This window comes from Bos taurus, chromosome 14 (genome assembly GCF_002263795.3).
Source record: "Bos taurus isolate L1 Dominette 01449 registration number 42190680 breed Hereford chromosome 14, ARS-UCD2.0, whole genome shotgun sequence".
In the NCBI taxonomy this organism is placed as follows: domain Eukaryota; kingdom Metazoa; phylum Chordata; class Mammalia; order Artiodactyla; family Bovidae; genus Bos; species Bos taurus.
The window spans coordinates 35,870,483-35,892,209 of NC_037341.1; the positions used below are offsets into that span (position 1 = coordinate 35,870,483).

Genomic DNA, 21,727 nt, shown 5'->3' on the forward strand with positions numbered 1-21,727 from the left:
TGATCTAATGATAGCACATAAGAGTATTTCAGGTTAAACTTAAATTGAAGTGGTTTTTTTTCACCAAGTGTTATGAGAAAAGCAGTCTGACATTTTAAACAGATATTTCTCCTTTTTACTTTTAATACAATTTCATCAAATCTTATGATAAATGTGAGAAATTGAAATACAAGCAATAGGAACATTTTCATAAATATCAATAAAGGTTAAAATAAGATAGTTTACGGAAGTAGTCCCCAACCTTTTTTAGCACCAAGAATCAGTTTTGTGGAAGACAATTTTTCCACACACGAAGAGTGAAGGATGGGATGAGGGGGTCTAGGAGGGATGGTGTGGGGATGATTCAAGCAAATTATACTTATTGTGTACTTAATTTCTATTATTATTATATCAGCTCTGCCTCAGATCATCAGGCATTAGATCCCTGGAGGCTGGGGACCCCTGACTTAAGGAGTAATGTGAAAACATGTCTGACTTTTCAGCTAGATCCTTTTCATCTTTTTTTTTTTTTTTGGAGAGTAACTACAAAAATACAAAATGATACACACTAAGGCAGTGAAATCACATGGTGATGATCAACACAAGAGGTTTTGCAGCCATCTAGAATTCAAGCTATGCATATTGAGGAGTCAGCTATTTTTAAAAAATCTGTATACTGAGTTGTTCTCTGTAATTCATTTGAACTACAAGTAATTTTGTATGTGGAATTCGATTTTATTTCCAAAGTTTGTTTTCCCATGTCATTGCATAGTTACAGATAAGACTTGAGCATGATGGGTAATAATTACTTCTAGCATACTGCTAAGTTACTTCAGTCCTGTCCAGCTCTTTGTGACCCAATGGACTGTAGTCCACTAGGCTCTTCTCTCATTAGGGATTCTCCAGGCAAGAATTCTGAAGTGGGTTACCATGCCCTACTCCAGGGGATCTTTCCGACCCAGGGATGGACCCCAGTCTCTTTCCTCTAATCTGCATTGTAGGCAGATTCTTTATCACTAGCACCACATGGGAAGCGTACTACTTCTCATTAATGGGGATAGCAGCAGTGTGTTTCACCCAGTAGATAATTTGTTCTCTTGGTCAGTGACAGCTTAGTAGGAAAATGGATTCAGATTTCTGAACCCTAATGGAAACTTAAGGGAAAAAAAATTTTTTTTTTTTTTTTTTTTTACAAACACTTGCCAAATAATTAAATTCTCATTGAAGGTAATCAGTGGTATTAATGTGGGGCTAGTAAGGTAAGGGGATTTTCATCATCTATAAAATTTATGAAAGATCACACCACTTATATTTAGGCACATCCTCAAACTGAATCAAGCAGTGTTGCTGGGCAAAAGATTTTGCATATTTCACTCATTTAACAATTACTGAGTTCCTGAGAAAAATTGAAAACTAAATATTTGTTGGATGAATAGGTATCTCTTATATGTGTGGCTTTGGGTTATACATAAAGAATGCAAACAAAGTGATATGGACTCTACCCTGAATAAACATTTAAAATGGTAAGACTTGTATACAGGAAACACATATACTCTGTAAGAAGCAGAAGGTGCTATTTCTTTAAAGAGATAAGGCTATCTCATGTATGCATGCTATGTCGTTTCAGTCATGTCGGACTCTTTGCAACCCCATGTACTGTAGCCCGCTAGGCTCCTCTGTCCATGGGATTCTCCAAGCAAAGATACTGGGGTGGGTTGCCATTTCCTCCTCCAGGGGATCTTCCCAACCCACGAACGGAACCCACCTCTCTTAGGTCTCCTACATTGGCAGGTAGGTTCTTACCACTAGCGCCACCTGGGAAGCCCTAGGGCTATGTCCCTCATAAGGAAGGGATCACAGAGGAGGCAGAGTTTTACTTGGGCTTTGAAATGCTGCAATGATTTGGACTTGAGACTGGGAGAGAACATCCCAGGAGGAACTCTGGTGTGAAATGGCACATAAGTGTGCAGACACTGATTGGTAGGGAATGCAGAAGCCAGGGAACATTTGTGACCAGCGAAATGATATGGTCAGGGTTGTGGTTGGGGCAGAGTAATCTGTAGGAAGTGTGTATAGGAGACTGGAAAGATTGGAGGTATGGGAATGGACATCCTTCAGGTCCCTGGAAATGTGGGGCTGAAGCTTGGGAATAGGTCAGGGCTGCGAATAAAGGTCTGGGGATCTCCTCTTCCTAGGGTTCCTACTTGAGAAACCCTGAGAACAGTAGTGGGCCAGGATAGGTCCTGGGCTTAGGGTGATGGCATGCAGAAGGCCAATTTATATAATAAACATCCTGCCCAACATCTGGCATGTCGAAAAAAGCACCTAAGGTAAGGCCCGTGGACATGTGGGAAGTCAAAGAGTAGAGAATGATAGATGATGGAGCATTACAGTGTATATGAAGGCTAAGAGAGAAGCAAGGATTAAGTGAGCTGCCTTTAAACCTGGGTACATTTGGACCTTTAAAAAAAATTTTTTTTTAATTGAAGGATAATTGTTTTACAGTATTGAATTGGTTTCTACCAAACATCAACACGGACCTTCTTCAATAGTCGTCTTTCTTGGCCTAAAGAAACTCAGGAGTCCCAACTCTAAATACACTGTCACGGCCTGCATTCTTGGTAAAGGGGTGTTTCAAGCTACTTTGTTTTGTGAAAGCCTCTGTAACTAAGGAGGCTGTCTCTACCCCGTGCTTGTTGAGGGTCTCATGGGTCGGGAACCCAGAGAGCCCAGTGAAGTTGTTACTCAAGTTATCCCGTCTTTACCTCGACACGAAGATACGGAAAGTTCTGGGTGTCCATCTGGCTGCCTCTCCAAGGAGGAACTTGGCACAGTTCTCTAGACGGCAGGGAGAGCGGGCAAGAGAAAGCAAGTCAGGGTATGAATAGCGCCCCTGTGGGTAGTCAGAGTTACGGCTCCCACCCACCAGGCTTTTCCCTCAAACCTGGGAAAGCGGGGATTATGGAGCTGGCGACGGCCCCCAAATAGAGCTGGAGGAGCTCGGAGGAAAGTCGGATCCTCTCTGCGCTCCTCGTTACCCGCGCGCTCCTTCCCTGGGGATACTCCGGGTCATCACTCAGGAGCTGGCTCTCCTCTCCCCAGTCCCCCGGGGTCGAGCAGCGGGCCAGGGTCAGGGGTGTGTGGGGAGGGCCGGGGGATAACTCCGCGGCCGAAAACAGAGGGGTCCAGGGAATCCCGCGAAGCCTCCAAGCGCATCCTGGCCGGGGCGCCCCGGGCTTTCCCCGCCGCCCCGTGCGCGGCGCCCGCGGGGCCGCGGACCCTCCGGCTCAGTGGAGCCGGAGCCGCCGAGGGAAGCAGGTGGGTGTGGAGCCCGCCCGGGGCATCCGGGAGCGGCGGGCGCGCGAGGGGTGTGGGAGGCGCCCGCCGAGGTGTGGGCGGTGCCCTCCCGCCGGCGCCCCGGGGCCGCGCCCTGAACACCCCGGCGCTGTCCCTGCTCGAGCGCACCGCTCCCGCGCCGCCTGGCCAAGCCCGGGCGTCCCCGGCGGTACCCCGCCAGCCGCACCGAACCACCCGGGCCCGCCGCCAACCTCGAGAGCTGCGGGCGCCCAGGAAGAGGAGGAGAAGGCGGCGGCGGCAGCCGCCGCCGCTCCAGTCCGCGGGCGCGCGGAGCGCGGGAGGAGGCGGAGCGCGAGGCGGGGTGGCCGCGGGCGGGTGTGCGCGCCCGAGCCGGCGCCCCCGAGCGCCCCGCCTCGCCTCCCGCGCCCAGCCTCTCCCCGGCTCCGCCACAGACACACACCCACCAAGCACCCACCGCCCTGCGCCCCCGCCGGCCGCCGCGCCGCGGGCAGCCCGAGCGAGCGACAACTCCCCCGGCTGGAGCCGCTCGCCTTCCCGGCTCCTTCCGCGCGGCGAGCTGAGCCCGGCTCGATTTTTTTTCCTTTTCTATCCCAGCCCTCTCTGGTCTGGGCGCCGCCGGCGGCGGCAGGGGAATGGGGACCCGCGATGGGGAAGGGGGTGAAGATCTCTGAAGATTATTGTTCTTTTTAAGGATGCCTTAGCTTCCTTCCTCCCGCCGCCTCTCCGTTGAGCCTTCCTACTAGAGATCGTGAACCAGAGTCAGGCATGTAAAGAGAGGGTGGAAAAAAAAAAAAAAGGCAAGAGCTCCAGCCAGCCGGGGAGACCCTCCTCTCCGTGGAGGGGAGGGGGATTTCCAGCGACAGATCATTGGCGAAGGGGACCGTCGCGGGGAGAGGAGCCCCGGAGGGAGCGGGGAATCCCACAGCTCTTTGTGGAGCCCGAGCCGCCTGCCGAGCGGGGTCGGTGGGAGCTAGGTAAGTGGAGGGGGCATTACTCAGCCCCAAGGGGTCTTCCTTTAAGAATGAATCATTGCGGGCAGTCTAGCTAGAATTGAGTTGCTAAAGGAATTGAAAACTGCCATATGGCACCGAGTGGACTTACACACAAAGCTGTCTTAGCCCTAGAGGGTTATTAAATGCAAGGCTCCATCCCCGTGGGGAAGGCGCTCAAGTGTTAGCCCCCGAAAAGCTTCCCAGCTGGCTGCCTGGGAAGGGATGGGAGATGTTATTTCTAGGCGATGAGCTCTCCTTGCCTTCTGTTCGTTTGTTGATAAATGCCACACTCACATGCACACACTTGTGGGACCGGATTCGGGGAGTGTGATGTCTCTGATGTATGAACAGTCCTCAGAACACAGGGACGTGCATACATTCTGTTCTCCGAGCGACGCAAGGTCTCCGTTCTGTAGCTCACGGTTTCTGAGAGACAGAATGAGTCTCTAAGGAAAGAGCTTCATGGCTGTTTCCAACACACTCTGCTAGGGAACTCGGGAATACAGCTGCCCTGCATGGCACCAAAAGACACTTGACCATTTGTCTCATCCTTTGCTTCCAGTGCTTAATGACCATTTTCAAAATAGTATGCTGCCATCCATTTTCTCGAATTATGAGCATTTTTGTGTATTCATTCATAAAATTTGGCAGTGTGCAGTATGCAAAGACATGCCATGTAGGGATCATTTATAACTGCACAAGTGTTATAATAATAGATTACACTGAAAAATTTAGCATACACAGAGAGACCTTGGGTTCATTTCATGCAGGTTCCGCATCCCTTCGAGTCAAGTTATGCAATAATGTCAATATTTTAAATAGCATTTCACATTTCTGTGTTTGCATTGATGGGGTTTGGAATTTTGAGGGGGATCTGATATTTTAAAGCTCAGCTCAAAGGGAAAACCAGGATTTATTGTTGTTTTTAAATGTGTAGTATTGTGTGGGACAGAGGTCTCTTGGTTTATTTATCAAAAAGCATCAATTGAGATAATCACATTTCATAGAACAAGAGAAAGAGAAATTCTAGTCAAAAATCTAAAGTCTGTCAGTATTGAATAATTTACAGGAAAGGTTTTGAAAAAGTGTAACAGTTAAAAATTTATGTAGGTATAGAATGAAGTTTTACTTTATTTCACTCTTTAGAGGGGTGTGTGTGTCAGTAAATATAAAGTTGTACAAAGCTTACTTGTCATATGTGAACAAGCTCTACAGACATCTAGACTAGAGAGTTCTTGGTTCTTAAATTAATCAGAACTTAGTTCAGTAATTTGGTATGTCTATGCATTTGGTGTGTCTATTCATTTAATTGCTACCAGAGGTGGTGTTCTTAATGTAAGGCATAAATACGTGATTACTTGTGTGGCTGCATAGGGTTTCTGAGAATTTGGAAGACACGGTGTATCAACACCTTTTCCCCCAATGAATGAAAAGTAACCTCATCACCTAAAAGATTGATCAAGCCTCCACCACGTAAACATTCTACTCCCTTCCCTCATGCTGTCAGGTTCAGACCAATTGTTTATCACAAATACAGTTGTGTCTAATGCACTCCTTTTTCTTTTCTGGCACAACTCAGACTCTTGGAGAAAGGAGTGAATCACTTGGCAGTTCTCTTTGTGTTCTCCCTCCTTTTAGCCTTCACCCTGCCCTCTCCATGTTAGTGTTCCCCAACCTCCCTCATACACAGACACACACACCACTCCAGAGAGCAACTCCATTGCCTGCCCCTTTGACAATTCTAGTGTTTCTTTTCTTTTTCTCCTGTGTTTTTCTAAATAGAATCAATCCATGCATCTGTTGAAACTATTTTCAGTCTCACTTGTCTTCAAATCCCACAGTTGAGTCTTCCAGGCATACATGTTTGCTGAATATTCAGATGAGATTAGTGAAAATTACTACTTTGGCTGGTCTTCTCTGTTTGGCTTTTAAGTTTTCCTTGCTGATGCCTTGGAGCAGCTGTGAACATGAACTTGTCCTTGTCATTTCCAGTATGGTAACGAAAGTAAGTCTGTCTGCTAGAGAAGTAAAATGAAAAGATAGGCAGGCTTTCAGTCACAGTGTTGGCAACTTTAAGAGCATATGATATCCATCTAGGTTTCTTACATATCTGCCTGTGTATCTGTGGAAAATGGTCTTTAATCATTGAAAATTTTTTTCTTGAATTTATATCCGGCATTTTGGAATGGTGTTCAAAGAGACCAGTGTATGTGTGTGTATATATATGCATATATGTGTATATATATGCATGTATGTGTGTATATATATACATACACTTCTTAGGAATTAGTCTCTCTAAGAGATAGACAATTTCAAGGAACTGATTACTTCCTTATAATTTATCAAGCAAAAATGCATTGGATCAGAATGGAATTATCTTGTAGATTTCCAGTTTTTATCAGTACTTTGTTTACTTTTGTAATATGTATATGTATGTGTGTATATATATTTGTGTGTGTATGTATCATAAAAGTTGATAGGGCATCTCCTCATGAACATTTTAAGAGAAATATATAAAGATAAGACTTTACATTTACTTCAAAATGTAATATTATTTGAGATTTGCCTATATTTGTCAAGTGGATTTTACATAAAATTCTGATGCTTATTATTTTCATAAGGGCTTCAGAGGTGTGGGGAGTATACATGCATTATATGTGATATTTTTAAGTTCAAAGAATTTTTTGAGGTAAGAGTTTGTGGCCTCATTCCTCCTGAAGTGATATATTTTATAAAGCAGCACAGCCTTAAAATGTTTAGTCATCTACTACAAGTATCTTTGTACTTGGAATCTGTAGCCCATTCTGTCTGGTTCTTTGCTTGTTTCCTGCTTGAGATTCTAATATATATATTTCCACTAACTCTTCACCAAAAATCCAGGTTGTCTGGCAAAAGGGCAAGAGTGTAAAACTCGGGGCTCCTTGCCTTGTATAAGCCAAATCCTACTGTGTTATCTTTAAGGGGAAATTTCCTGTTCCTGTAGGTATAAATGTACCAATTTATGCTGTCTGACTTAAGGCCATGTATCCAGTCACTAACTCATTCATTAATTTATTTAATATTCGTTAGGTATGCGTGTATTAGGTCTTCCCTGGTGGCTCAATCAGTAAAGAGTCTGTCTGCAATGTGGGAGATTTGGGTTCAATCCCTGGGTCAGGAAGATCCCCTGGAGAAGGAAATGGCAACCCACTCCAGTATTCTTGCCTGGAGAATTCCATGGACAGAGGAGCCTGGTGGGCTACAGTTCATGTGGTCACAAAGAGTTGGACTTGACTGAGTGACTAACACTTTCAGGTATGTATAAGGAGATTACAATATAATAAACGCAAAAGAGATAGAAGACAGAGTCCCTTCTCCTCAAGGATTTTTTGTAGTACAGACAGTAAAACTTGAATAAATAATTGAAGAATTGTAGGTAGAATTCAAAATCAGGGATCTGTTTCATACAGAGATACATTTCACGATTTCACACTTAATAAGTTAATTAAGGCAGATTTAGGAAGAGGATCATGAAAATGTGTTTCAGTCTATGCATTGGGGAATTACTGAAAATAGTAATATTATAATAATAACTTTTATTAAAAATTTAAAATAGAAATTAAAGCATTATTATTTTATATAAATATATTAAAATTTTAATATATTTAATATATATAAATATTTAAATAAAATATAAATAACATTTATATTATTTTATTTACATCAATAAAAGTATTTTATTTTCATTATTATCTTTATAACACACAGTTGAGCCACTTTTAAGTGTTTTATAAATACTAAATATTTTAATTCTCACAACCACCCTATGAGCCAGCTATCACTAATATGCTTTATTATATAGACAAAAAGTTAAATTACAGAGACTTTTCTGATTTAAAGTCACATAGGAAGTCAATGATACAGTCAAGCTTGAACCCAAGCATTCTGGCTTCACTTAACCACTATGATATTATTTATTAAGAAGTGTGATCACTGGCAGAATGAGGAAAGATGTTTGCAGGCCCTAGATTTATTTGGAGCTGCTGCTGCTGCTGCTGCTGCTAAGTCGCTTCAGTCGTGTCCGACTCTGTGCGACCCCATAAATGGCAGCCCACCAGGCTCCCCCGTCCCTGGGATTCTCCAGGCAAGAATACTGAAGTGGGTTGCCATTTCCTCCTCTAATGCATGAAAGTGAAAAGTGAAAGTGAAGTCGTTCAGTCGTGTCCGACTCTTAGCGACCCCATGGACTGCAGCCTGCCAGGCTCCTCCATCCATGGGATTTTCCACGCAAGAGTACTGGAGTGGGGTGCCATTGCCTTCTCCGTATTATGGAGCTATATGCTCCCATTAAAGGATACTGTAGTTATTATGACACAGGATGCTTGGAAAAGACTAAAAGTAGGGACTTCATTTTAAATAGGAAAAAAATCCGAAACTCTCATTATGAATTTGAAATAAGAAGGTAATTTAGAGGCTGATTTTAAAAAGATGAGTAGAATTTTCTCAGAATTAATGCTTAAACATTAGCAAGTACTGCCCTTATAGTGACCATAGAGACTAACGCTGGCTGAGACAGTTAATCTGACTGTTCAATTTCTACTGATAGTTTATTTTTAGTTTTAGGTTTTTTTAAGTGAATTATTTTGCGTATAGTGTTGTAAATATTTTTAGTTTATTTTTTATAATTATATATTCATATATTGAAAAGAAATTGTTAGTTTTGAATACAATTTTCTATGTCCCCACTTTTTCTTCTGTAAAATGTTCCCTCAATATATTGATAGAAACTGGAATATACTCACTTGATAGATTTGCTTTCTACTATATTGTCTAGAGTGCATTTATTTTATTAAGTGATAAATAACTGTAATAAAACCAGGAAAGCACAAATCAAATCATAAATTAATGAGATTTTCATCAAGAAAAGTTTTTATAACATTTAAATCTCTTTCTAAATATCCGCTGTGTCTTTTTATGTGAAAAATGCCATCTGGATTAAATTTGGAAGATAAAATGGCTAAATATTGCCTGCAGGATGCCATACAATCAAATATTTAGATACATCATCATGACTGAATGGCATTTTTATTTTTCTCATAGATGTTGGGTCTCATAGACCCACCCAGCCCCACTGAATAGATAACTCTAACCTACAATTGGCTTGGAGCTTAAAAGTTGATCTTAAAAGTTTGGGTTTTTTTGGAACTTGTAATAAATTGATAGAAACAATACTTTAGATGATGCTTTGGTTTCCGGACCAATCTACAAATACCATTTAATCAATAATATACCTGAAGTATAGTACTGTTAGTACTAAAAACACAGCCATTATATATAGGGATATTCCCAGGGAATAATTAAATTTAAATATTATTTATTGACTGCTGCTTCTGTGCAGGGTTCTTTTAGGATACAGAGTAAAACAGTACTGACTGGACCCACAAAGAGGAGAGAAAATTGAGAAAATTGTATGTAACTGACTTCAACATTAGGCAGAATGAGGAACGCTTGATACTATTGGTATAGGCAAAATGTTGAATAATTGATTCAGAGTTCTATGCAGAGAGCCAAGGACTGCATACTTCTCAATATTTTCATTTGTTATTTCATCTTTAAGGTGTCTAGTGAGCCCCTTCTCTGTGTCAAGCCCTAAGTTAGGTGTTGGGGACATAAATATGAGTAAAAGACATCAAACATTCACAGCCTACACATGTAGACATATAAGTCATAACAAAATGTCATAAAAGCTATTGGTGGAGCAGAATGGCAGTTCAGTTGAGTAGCTGCCTGACAGGAGCATCCCCAGAGTAAAAAAAAAAAAAAAAATATATATATATATATATATACATGATTTCTTTGAATTCATAGATGTATGTGATCATGATTCTCTACTCCATCAGACCCAATGTCCCCTTTATATCAAGTGATATTTGGTAATGCCCCTTTTACTTTCCTGGAATGATATTTACAGATGGTATAACCTACCTACACATGTTTAACGTCTTAAAAATCAATATAAATTTCTATCTGTAATAGAAAAAATAAAAGGAAAGCAGCTTATGCAAATTTCAAGTCTATCAATATGTATACACTTAGGTATACTGCACTAAAAGGTGTCATAAAGCAGTCAGATGCTTGCTACTTACAAGTGCATAAATTTGGATTTCAGAGAAAATATCCAACTGAATATTAGTGACACTTTTGGAAATTCGGCATTTTGAGATAAAAATGAAGTAAATATCTTCATTGAGTGTGACAGCTATCATTGCAAACAGATGTGGGTGTCCTGTATCAGTGAATCAGTTGATATGAGCAGCATTATAGTGGATGATGTGACTTTTCAAAATGGTGAGCAGATCCTGGTAAAGTTCTAAATGTGGTAGTTACATCATTAAAACATTCCTATGGAAAAATATTTTGTATTCAGCAAGGTTAAAATCTAGTCAAATAATAATAAGCAAGTTTTTCATTTATGTAAATGTCTGATGAAAATGTAAAATAATGGAGAACACCAAATTTCTACCCACACTGAATTTCTTGCATTCCTGGGCCTTGTCATCCAACTACTTAACAGTTTGGAAGAGTTGTCCCAAAAGATTGTATTAATCCCATTTAGCAACACTGATGATAACTATATTCTCCCATTGACAGGAGCCACTCCAATTCTAATGCACAGTTAAGCTATTTTGAAAAATCAGACTTCACTAAGTTTTTAGTAAGAAGTTAAGTTTGGAGGACTACATAATAAACAAAATAAACAGAAAAAATTCAACCCTGTGTATTTCTAGGCTCTAGAAACAAGCTAATAGTAGCCACAATACGTGAGGCTGACTAATCTGATCATAACTATGAGAGTTTCATTTTTTACATGGGAGTGTCAGACAAGACTTAAGAGTTGACATGACATCTAAGCTAATTTTTAAGAGATGAGTAAGCACTCTCCGGGCTCAAAAGAGGCAGATGGACAACACTTTAGGGAGAGGTAATAGCCTAGAATGAACTTTATGGCCAAGCCAAAACTTTCTTAGCCCATTTCTTACTGGTATAAGTTTGGATGTTTTGAGGTTGTTTTATTGTCACTAGGAACTAGCCTCCTAATTTCTTTGACAATACAATTCCCTCAAAGTCTTCATAGCTTTCATATCTATTTGCTGTCAGTTACACCACTAACTACCACGTAAGTTCTTTCCTATTTATAATTCTTGAACTTGCCTCATTTCTTTGCTCATGTCTCAACCCCACTTTGTCTCACGTGGTTATTTTAGGGTCATTTAAAGCAACAGGCTTGGGTCCTTATGTGTGTGTTAGTCACTCAGTCGTGTTTGCTCTGCAACCCCGTGGACTGTAGCTTGCCAGGCTTCACTGTCCATGGAATTCTCCAGGCAAGAATACTGGAGTGGGTTGCAATTTCCTCCTCCAGGGGATCTTCCCATCCAGGGATCGAACCCTGGTCTCCTGCATTGCAGGCAGATTCTTTACTCTCTGAGTCACCAAGGAAACCTGTGGGTGCTTAGGTAACTTCATTAATCAGATCTTTGCTGCAAGGCTGATTCTCTTTGTCTAACTGGGAAGTGTTAACGGACATGTGTTATTCAAAGCCTTTTTCAGTGTCATTCTTCACCATTAGAGTCCCTGAAGCAGTGAATTGTTTCAGCTTTGTAGTCTTATACTTCTGAAATTTGGTTATTTGCCCTTATTTCTGTTCTCAAACTAGCCAATTCTTTCATTAGCTCATCCATTATCTTGTAATACCTTGGTATAGACAGTGAAGAGCAACCATCACATACTAACTAGCATTCTGGCTCTTTCCAACCATATCCTCTACAGCTACAGTTCTGGCCTCTAAGTTAGCATAGTTTTGCCACGGCATAACAGGGTTCCAGGTCCTGGTCTCTGTTTCCTTGTCAATGGCCAATACTACATAATCAGATTTTTGTTATGCAGCACCCACTTCAAGGTGTCCATTTCACAATAATTTGTGATGATGCTAGCTCCTGTTATGAACCAAACTGTTAGTGGCTAAACATAATGTGTGTTTATTTCTCACCTGCATAACAGTCAAATGGAGAGAGAGTGAAAATGAGCATGCATTGAAAAGACATCAACTTCTTAGACAGCCTGGCTCAACTGTGACAACCATAACACTTCTTGTATTCCACTGATGACAACCAGTCACATGCATGGCCCACCTAGATGCAGGGGACTGGGAACTATTATCCCTGACTTAATAGGAATGTCGTAGTAACAACTCATTCTTACAAAATTGAAACCCAAGCTTAGGTAGACAGCTGTTCCCTACTGTTGTCTTCTTCCTCCAGAATAAATTAGGGGAATAAAGCGTTTAAATTACATTCAGTCACTAGTTAATCCATGCTATGGATGGCATCTCCCCCATCTACTCCTGTCCTGTCTTTGGCTCTTGACCCTGACTTCCAGAACTACCACAAGTTTTCCTTCATTCTCTAAAGCAGGGGTCCCCAACGTCTGGAATCTAATGCCTGGTGATCTGAGGTGGAACTGATATAATAATAATAGAAATAAAGTGTAAAATAAATGTAATATACTTGAATCTTTCCAAAATCGTCCCTCTCTGCTCCATGTAAAAATCGTCTTCCATGAAACCGGTTCCTGGTGCTGAAAGGTTGAGGACCACTGCTCTAAAACATTGTTAATATAAGGGTCTTGTAGATAACAGACTCTGGCTGAGTGCTTTGGGATCAGATCAGATCAGTTGCTCAGTCGTGTCCGACTCTTTGCGACCCCATGAATCGAAGCAGCCAGACCTCCCTGTCCATCACCAACTCCCAGAGTTCACTGAGACTCACGTCCATCGAGTCAATGATGCCATCCAGCCATCTCATCCTCTGTCGTCCCCTTCTCCTCCTGCCCCCAATCCCTCCCAGCATCAGAGTCTTTTCCAATGAGACAGCTCTTTGCATGAGGTGGCCAAAGTACTGGAGTTTCAGCCTTAGCATCATTCCCTCCAAAGAAATCCCAGGGCTGATCTCCTTCAGAATGGACTGGTGGGATCTCCTTGCAGTCCAAGGGACTCTCAAGAGTCTTCTCCAACACCACAGTTCAAAAGCATCAATTCTTCGGCGCTCAGCCTTCTTCACAGTCCAACTTCTCACATCCATACATGACCACAGGAAAAACCATAGCCTTGACTAGACGAAACTTTGTTGGCAAAGTAATGTCTCTGCTTTTGAATATGCTATCTAGGTTGGTCAGTTTCCTTCCAAGGAGTAAGCGTCTTTTAATTTCATGGCTGCAGTCACCATCTGCAGTGATTTTGGAGCCCAGAAAAATAAAGTCTGACACTGTTTCCACTGTTTCCCCATCTATTTCCCATGAAGTGGTGGGACTCCCATGGGATGCCATGGTCTTCGTTTTCTGAATGTTGAGCTTTAAGCCAACTTTTTCACTCTCCACTTTCACTTTCATCAAGAGGCTTTTGAGTTCCTCTTCACTTTCTGCCATAAGGGTGGTGTCATCTGCATATCTGAGGTTATTGATATTTCTCCCGGCAATCTTGATTCCAGCTTCTGTTTCTTCCAGTCCAGCGTTTCTCATGATGTACTCTGCATAGAAGTTAAATAAACAGGGTGACAATATACAGCCTTGACGAACTCCTTTTCCTATTTGGAACCAGTCTGTTGTTCCATGTCCACTTCTAACTGTTGCTTCCTGACATGCATACAAATTTCTCAAGAGGCAGATCAAGTGGTCTGGTATTCCCATCTCTTGAAGAATTTTCCACAGTTTATTGTGATCCACACAGTCAAAGGCTTTGGCATAGTCAATAAAGCCGAAATAGATGTTTTTCTGGAACTCTCTTGCTTTTTCCATGATCCAGTGGATGTTGGCAATTTGATCTCTGGTTCCTCTGCCTTTTCTAAAACCAGCTTGAACGTCAGGAAGTTCACGGTTCACATATTGCTGAAGCCTGGCTTGGAGAATTTTGAGCATTACTTTACTAGCATGTGAGATGAGTGCAATTGTGCGGTAGTTTGAGCATTCTTTGGCATTGCCTTTCTTTGTGCTTTGGGATAAAGGATGGTAATTATACCATAGACAAAAAACTAATTCTAATCAAATGTTAAATGCCACTGCTCTTAGAAACATATTTACCATTTCTCATCATGGGGGTTTGCTCACTGGCCCAGATTTGTTTGGGGTCCACATACCAGCCATTTGCCAGGCCTTTCTCTTTCTCTAGACTCTTCTTCACATCTCTTTGTATAAAATTTTCCCTCTATCCATTCCAAAGTGCCGTGTTTCCTTATGAACTATTTGGAAGGGAAAGGTGATGGGCAGAGGCAAGATTCCTGAAGGTGAAAGGGTGAGGATGGCATTTCTGAAGTGAAGAATGGCATGTAGGCTGTGGTTTTGCTGAACTAGGGGAGCTGGGCCATTCTGCCTCCATTATTACCCAGAGATACTTTGATTCTCTGATTCTAATCACTGGGTTTATTTTTTGCAGATTCCAGTACTTGATGTTTGGTTCTTTTCCCACTCTCTCCTTTTGTTTTCCAGCAGTGAGCACTCAGTATGTCAGAATAAGAGGATCCTAAAAGGAGATCAACCAGGTCGGTAAACATGGCATCTAGAGAGAATGGAGACAGATGGCAGATTGTACCGGGTAGGCAGGAAGTTAGACTGATGGAGTACTGGGGGAATGGGGGAAGTCCTGACCACATAGGGGAGAGGTCTTCTGGGAACAGGGAAGATTTGGAGATTTAGACAGACAGGGGCAGGCAGGGCAGGCAGGATTAGAGTGACCCAGCCATAGGATCAAATGCTTTAAAGTTTAGGAAGAAGTCTGTCTTAAGTAGCTAGCAAGAGTTCAGACCAATTGAGACATAGGTCTGTGTTAGGAAAACCACGTGATGGTCACGTAATCAACTCAGGGATTCAGACACAGTGGGGAGGACCATTTCCTGTACCATCATCAAATTACCAACATCTCTTTCTGAACTTCTACTAAAGCTTACTACCAGGACTCTTAGTGCCTCTTCTTATCCTTTCAATCCATTTGTTCTTTGGTTTTTTGATAAAAGGCAAATCTGATCATATCACTCATCCATCTAAAACCCTTAAATGATTTCCCGCTTTTCTTAGGGTAAAGCCCTAAATGTTTAACTTGGGGGCTACTATATTCCTCCTTCATTTTGAAAACATCACTAGTATAAAGTTGTTCATAACAGGCTCTGGTCAGTCTGCCCCTGCCTGCCACTGTCATCTCAGGCCCACATGCCCCTCCTTTGCTGCTATAATTTCTGGTTTTCTTTTCGTTCCCCTCAAGTGTCTGGGATTCCCTGCCCTGAGGCCTGCACAGGTAGTTATTCAGATGCTTTCTTCCAGTTTCTTAACTCTTCCTCTTGTCTCTCATATCTGGTCAGAAGTCACTTGTTCAAAGAAGTCTTCTTGGAGTCCCAGAATATAGCATGTTTCTTCAATCTTGTCTTTTCTAGCTGTTTTCTATTTTCCCTTAAAAAATCATACTTTTAGTTAAAAAAACTTTTTTATCAGACTATATTTGCTTTATAGTGTTGTGTTAGTTTCTACTGTACAGAAAAATGAATCACCCATGTGTATACACATGTGTGAAAGTGTCAATCATGCCTGATTCTTTGTGACCCTATGGACTATAACCAGTCAGGCTTCTGTTCATGGCAAGAATACTAGAGTGGGTAGCCATTCCATTCTCCAGGGGATCTTCACGACCCAGGGATTGAAGCCAGGTCTCCCGCATTGCAGGCATTTTCTTTACCATCTGAGCCACCAGGAAAATCCCCATGTACACATGTATCATCTCCCTTTTGGACTTCCTTCCCGTTCAGATCACCACAGTGCACTAAGTAGAGTTTCCTGTGCTATACAGTAGGTTCTTATTAGTTATCCATTTTTACATAGTATTGGGGCTTCCCAGGTGGCGCTAGTGGTAAAGAACCCGCCTGTCAATGCAGGAGACATAAGAGACTCGTGTTTGATCCCTGGATTGGGAAGAGCCGCTCGAGGAGGGCATGGTAACCCACTCTAGTATTCTTGCCTGGAGAATCCCATGGACAGAGGAGCCTGGCAGGCTATACAGTCCATAGGGTCGCAAAAGAGTCAGATATAACTGAAGATGTGTTAATCCCAATCTCGCAGTTGCTTCCACCTTCCCTCCCCCTTGGTATCCATACATTTGTTCTCTATGTCTGTGTCTCTATTTCTGCTTTGTAAATAGGATCATCTGTACCATCTTTCTAGATTGCACATATATGCATTAATATACAATATTTTTCTCTTTCTGATTTACTTTACTCTGTGTGACAGTCTCTAGCTGTTTTCTCCGTTGTAGCATTTACCCCAATTCTGCTGTTAAACTGTGGGTAATTATTTGTCAAATGTCATTTTCCTGTGTGAGAATATCACTCCAATAAAGACAGGGACCTTCTTTCTTCTTCACTACTTTATTGGTCATACCTCCGCACCTCCAGGTGCGTAGCTGATGCTCATTGTTTATTTGTTGATCCAATGGTGGAGCCACAAATGGTGGATGGAACTGGGCCCTGAGTTAGGTTCTAGGTCACCAAACAGCACCGAGAGCACAGTTACTAAGAACTGCGGGCCGGGGTTGGGCAGAGCAGGACGGGAGCAAGTCTGCCTGGTGATGAACTGCCACCCATTGTTGTTCAGTTGCTAAGTTTCGTCCAACTTTTTGCGAGCCCATGAACTGCTGCATGGCAGGCCTCTCTGTCCCTCACTGTTTCCCAGAGTTTGCAGAAGTTAATGTCCATTGAATCGGTGATGCTATCCAGCCATCTCATCCCCTGCTGCCCTCTTCACTTTTTGCCTTCAATCATTCCCAGCATCAGGGTCTTTTCCAATAGTCGACAGTTTGCATCAGGTGGCCAAAATATTGGAGCTTCAGCTTCAGCGTTAGTTCTTCCAGTGAGTCCTCAGGATTGATTTCCTTTAGGATTGACTGGTTTGATCTTGCTATTTTACACCCACATAATGTTCACATTCTTCTTGACAAGGGTCAGGTGGTCCTAGAAGCTGGGATAGAGGAGAGTTTGTAAACGGAGGTCCATGGTTTGCCACTGCTAAGGATGGAGACAGTTGGTGGAATGAGATCCAGACAAGGCAGAACATGGAACTTCCAATAGAATTTGTCTCTCACCCCTACTTCAGAACATACTTAGCCTCATAACTTTACAGAAGTCTGGCTAGACCAGTGTTCTCCAATAGAGTTTAATGTGATATATAGGAAAAATCCTATATTTGTGCTCACCAGTAGTAGCCACTAGCCACATAAGCTGTCAGACTCTTGAAATTGACTTGTAAGACTGAGAAATTAAGTTTTAAATTTAAATAGTCATCTATAGCTGCTGGTTACCGTATGAGTCAGTGCTAGTGCTGAGCTAGATTATTATTAGCATGAATTACTTTAGAGCCGGGGCTGGATCCTGGCTTAGGAAACCCCAAGCTTCAAAAGCAATGTGGTTTAAATTCTACAAATAATCCATATATAACCAGTGTTGGCCTCCAGTTAGCCATGTATTAACATGTCTGGAGTCCAGTGCCTGTTATGACACTGATGAAGTTCTTCCAGTACATTCTAGCAAAGGATCTCTTGTGTCTTGTTTCTATCCATAGGAATTGTTCTTATTGAAGGCATTTCTTTCTCTATGTGAACTGGACAAAATGGAAAATATTATAGAAAAGTAAAACGTTATCTCACACCAACATTTTCCAACTTGGATTTTTTTTTTTTCTTTTTTTGTTCCCTTGCCTTTTCCCTCTCTCTCTTTCCTCTGTCCTTATTTCCTTTCTAACCTCTAAAATGACAGATGTGACACTGTGTCTTTTAGCAAGTTCCTTTACTCTCACATATTGATTTCTTTATTTTGTGCTTATTTACAAAATCTGTTTTATCAGTTCAGATCATTAACAAAGAGCAGTTCAGTTCATTAGCAAAAAAAAAAAAGTATCTGAAATGGTGATAGCTCTTTATAGGCCAGTTGATACATTTTTGGAGTGTTAACAGATATAATAATTTCAGTATTTAATATGTAAAAAAATGTAAGGTGAACACTGAACTGTTTCTTTCTTTCTTTTTTTTTTTCTTCTTCACCGCTCTCACCTAGATAACATTATCGTCTTTCTTAATCCTTTGAGAGTTCTCATGGGACTGGATCTCTTGAATTCTTATCCTGTTTTTCACAAATGAAAAGCTTTCCAATAAGCTAATACCAGAAGGACCAAGTGGTGTTTAGAAGGAAAAAGTCTGAAACATAACAGTAAAGTAACGTTTGGAAAGAGATGATCCACTGTTAGCCCTTTTCCCTAGTCTGTATAGAACAAATGTGTCTAGGGGCTTTTGTGCTAAATGTCTCCAGTTCATAAAATCACAATTATTAATCAGACTCTCATTAAATATTAATTTACTTTGGAGATAAATGTCATTTTAAATTTGGAATCCTGGTCTTTTCTAAATCTAAGGAGAGCATTTTCATTAGGTTTTGTAGAAATGAGTGCACATAGAAAGCTTAGAAGCTTTTAAAAAGCTACTTCTTAAACTTAACTTCTGGTTTTATTCAGGCCCAGCAAAATACTTGGTTTCCAGCATAATAAACCTAGTTTGTACTCATGTATATATTCAGCTGAAGTATAACATTGTACTGAGAGTTTTTGCCTTTATTTTTAATCCAGGGAGCCATTTTCTTGCAGGCATTTTATGTCATTTGGAACATAGTGCTTGGTATTTATTAGGTGTGCAGTAAATATTGTTGAATGAATGAATTAAATCATTCATCATATTCATTAATTCATTTAAGATCTTAAAGAGTTTTCTAAATTTCAAATGGTGGCTAAGGCTACCAGTCTCATAAATGAAGACTGTATTCTACAAAGCCTCATGAATTAAGACTTCTTCATCACTAGCTGGTGTTGCACACCTTTCTCTTCCTTACATCAGTATGTTCAAATCAGGTAGGAAGGCTTAATTAGGTTTAAGATAGTTAAGTTCATAATATTTTCTGAGCCTGTAAACAGGAGATACAAGAGACATGGGTTCAATCCCTGGGTTAGGAAGATCCTAGTAGGAAATGGCAACTCACTCCAGTATTCTTGCCTGGGAGATCCCATGGACATAGGAACCTAATGGGCTACAGTCCTTGGTGTCTAAGGGTTGGATACAACTTAGTGACTAAACCACCAACAACAACCACATATAACAACCACATGCTAAAAGCACAAATCCAAAATTTCTGTAATTTCGTTGTAGTAATCCAATGAGTTTTTTGAGAACAAGGGTACCTTTACACAATTTTGTACCCCCTGCATACAGTATATATCTTAATAGCCAAGGACACGTTGTTTTGAAAGGAGGGGTATGAGAAAGGAATCATGGATCTAAATCAGTATGTGTTACTTGAAGCAATGATCTCCTGTTCTGACTGTTATTGGAATAGTAGAAATTACAGATTTATGTTGTAGTCAGGAATCATTAATAATTAGGTTCAACTCATCAGTATTTATACATTTAACTGGGTGTGAAATAGCTAGATGTCTCCTGCTGCACATTTTTTCTCTTCATCGTTCTAATTGTATATTTATTTCTGAAGCTCTAAGGTGTCAGGGTCCAGTGGAAAGAACATGGAATAAGAGACTTGGCCTCTAGTCTTGATGCTGAGTGGACCCTGGAAAGGTCATTTAAACTTACCAATATTGCCTTTCAAATATTGTGAATTTTATATTTTTAACATTTAAAAAATATTTTAAAGCATCCATCTTGACTGTGGATCTCAATACTGAGATGAACAGCATCACTTTTAAAGCCACCCACTAAAATTTATGTTGTTTTGTGAAAATTTATAACTGTGGAAATAATTGCCGTCCCAACCATATCCACAAGGAAATTATTCCATTTAATATATTTTATACATCTAAGCTAATAGATAGACATAGTGTTACAGAAATTATCTGAGATTCATTCTTTCCTTCTGTATTGTGCTAAAAATATTGCACAGTATTGGTCTCATATTTCTATATATTCATTGAATTGAGGCACTCAGAATCATGCCATTCAAGGAAAACCCCCAGAATCTTAGAAGATTAAGAGCATGGGCTTTGAGTTGAGACATTGCTGGGCTGGTATCCTGGAACAAACATTTAGTGTTTAGGTCATCTTGAACAAGGTACATACATTTTGGAACCTCAGTTTCTTTATCTATAAATCAAAGATACTAATCTTCCCCACAAGGAGGATTGAGAATTAATGAGAATTCTCATGAGAATTAAGTGGAATAGCACAGTGGCTGTGTGTAATAATCCCTCAATATGCGGTAGGTGATAAAAATGCTAATTATTAACCAAAGTCACAAAGCAAATGAGATCATAACTTTGGCTGTCCTTCAGCTACAACTCCAAGAACATCCCTACCTTCTAGGAAATAGTTTTTTCTTAGGGACATTTTGAACTTAAGCTGAAACAAAATTCAAATGGCAAATCTCAATAGCAATAGCTGATTTTACACTGACATTCCCTTTAATTCGATGGTCAGAGGAGACTGGTCGGCTACAGTTCATAGGGTCGCAAAGAGTTCGACATGACTGAAGTGACTTATCATGCACTCCTGCCCTTTTGTTATTATCCTGACTACCTGAGGCTTGCAAAGGTGAAAGAGAGTGTTTTAAATATCTCCATCTCTAAAACCTGTATAACTAGTTTTTTTCTTAAAGAAAAAAATAATAGAATAACATTAAAGAAAACCTGAAAAAGGTGAGGAAATTCATAATTTCACCATCCTTAACCACTCTACTCCTTTTAGTGAAAACAATGACTTTGCTTTATTTCTGAATATTTTCACTATTCGCTCAGGTTACACTCCCAGTTATACTGTTGCAGCCGTAATTTTTCTGACTTTTCCACACTGTTTTCCATATTATTTATTTCAAGACTGTTTCATCTGGTACAAGTCACATAATCTCAGGGCTTCAGTCAGTCCATCTGCGGTCCCTAATTGTCACATGTGTGTTTTAGAAAATGTTGATGGAATACAATGAGCTCATTTTTTCTGCATCAGATGCTTTGATATTTTCTTATCAATTTGTGCTAAATTATATTATTAGCAGTAAATTTAACATCCTAAGATTCATAGATGCTAGTAGGTCAGCCCATCCATCTGGCTTACATTCTTACCATTAATTATTTATTATCCTTGTAGCTCCCTAGCATTTTCTACAACAGAGACACATGGTAGATTGAGAAAGGGGGCAGAGGCACAGGGAGGAATATTTATAAAGTGCCATACACAGATGGATGCTTAATAAATACTGTTTAATGATCCTCACTGATGACAAAGGCGGATGGAAAACATTATTCATAAGGGATGCGGACGTGGATGTTTATAGTCCAATGAACCTCTTCCCTTTTTTATTTAATGCACAAGGGAGGGGGTAAATCAA

General features: G+C 40.8%; 2 protein-coding genes across 2 annotated transcripts in view; one reads left to right on the forward strand and one right to left on the reverse strand.

The window, feature by feature from the left end:
• Positions 1–6,151, reverse strand: part of LOC112449516 (laforin-like) — a 51,447-nt gene extending 45,296 nt beyond the window's left edge. Inside the window, exons 1-3 of the mRNA XM_059874381.1 lie at positions 6,112–6,151; positions 3,528–3,993; positions 2,745–2,817 (exon numbers count right to left, since the gene is read on the reverse strand). Coding sequence (XP_059730364.1) covers positions 2,745–2,817; positions 3,528–3,993; positions 6,112–6,151 — 579 coding nt within the window. The remainder of the gene's footprint in view (positions 1–2,744; positions 2,818–3,527; positions 3,994–6,111) is intronic.
• The window catches only part of KCNB2 (potassium voltage-gated channel subfamily B member 2), a 461,172-nt gene continuing 443,624 nt past the window's right edge, over positions 4,180–21,727 (forward strand). Inside the window, 1 exon segment of the mRNA NM_001024563.1 lies at positions 4,180–4,271. The gene's annotated coding sequence lies outside the window, so the exon portion shown is untranslated.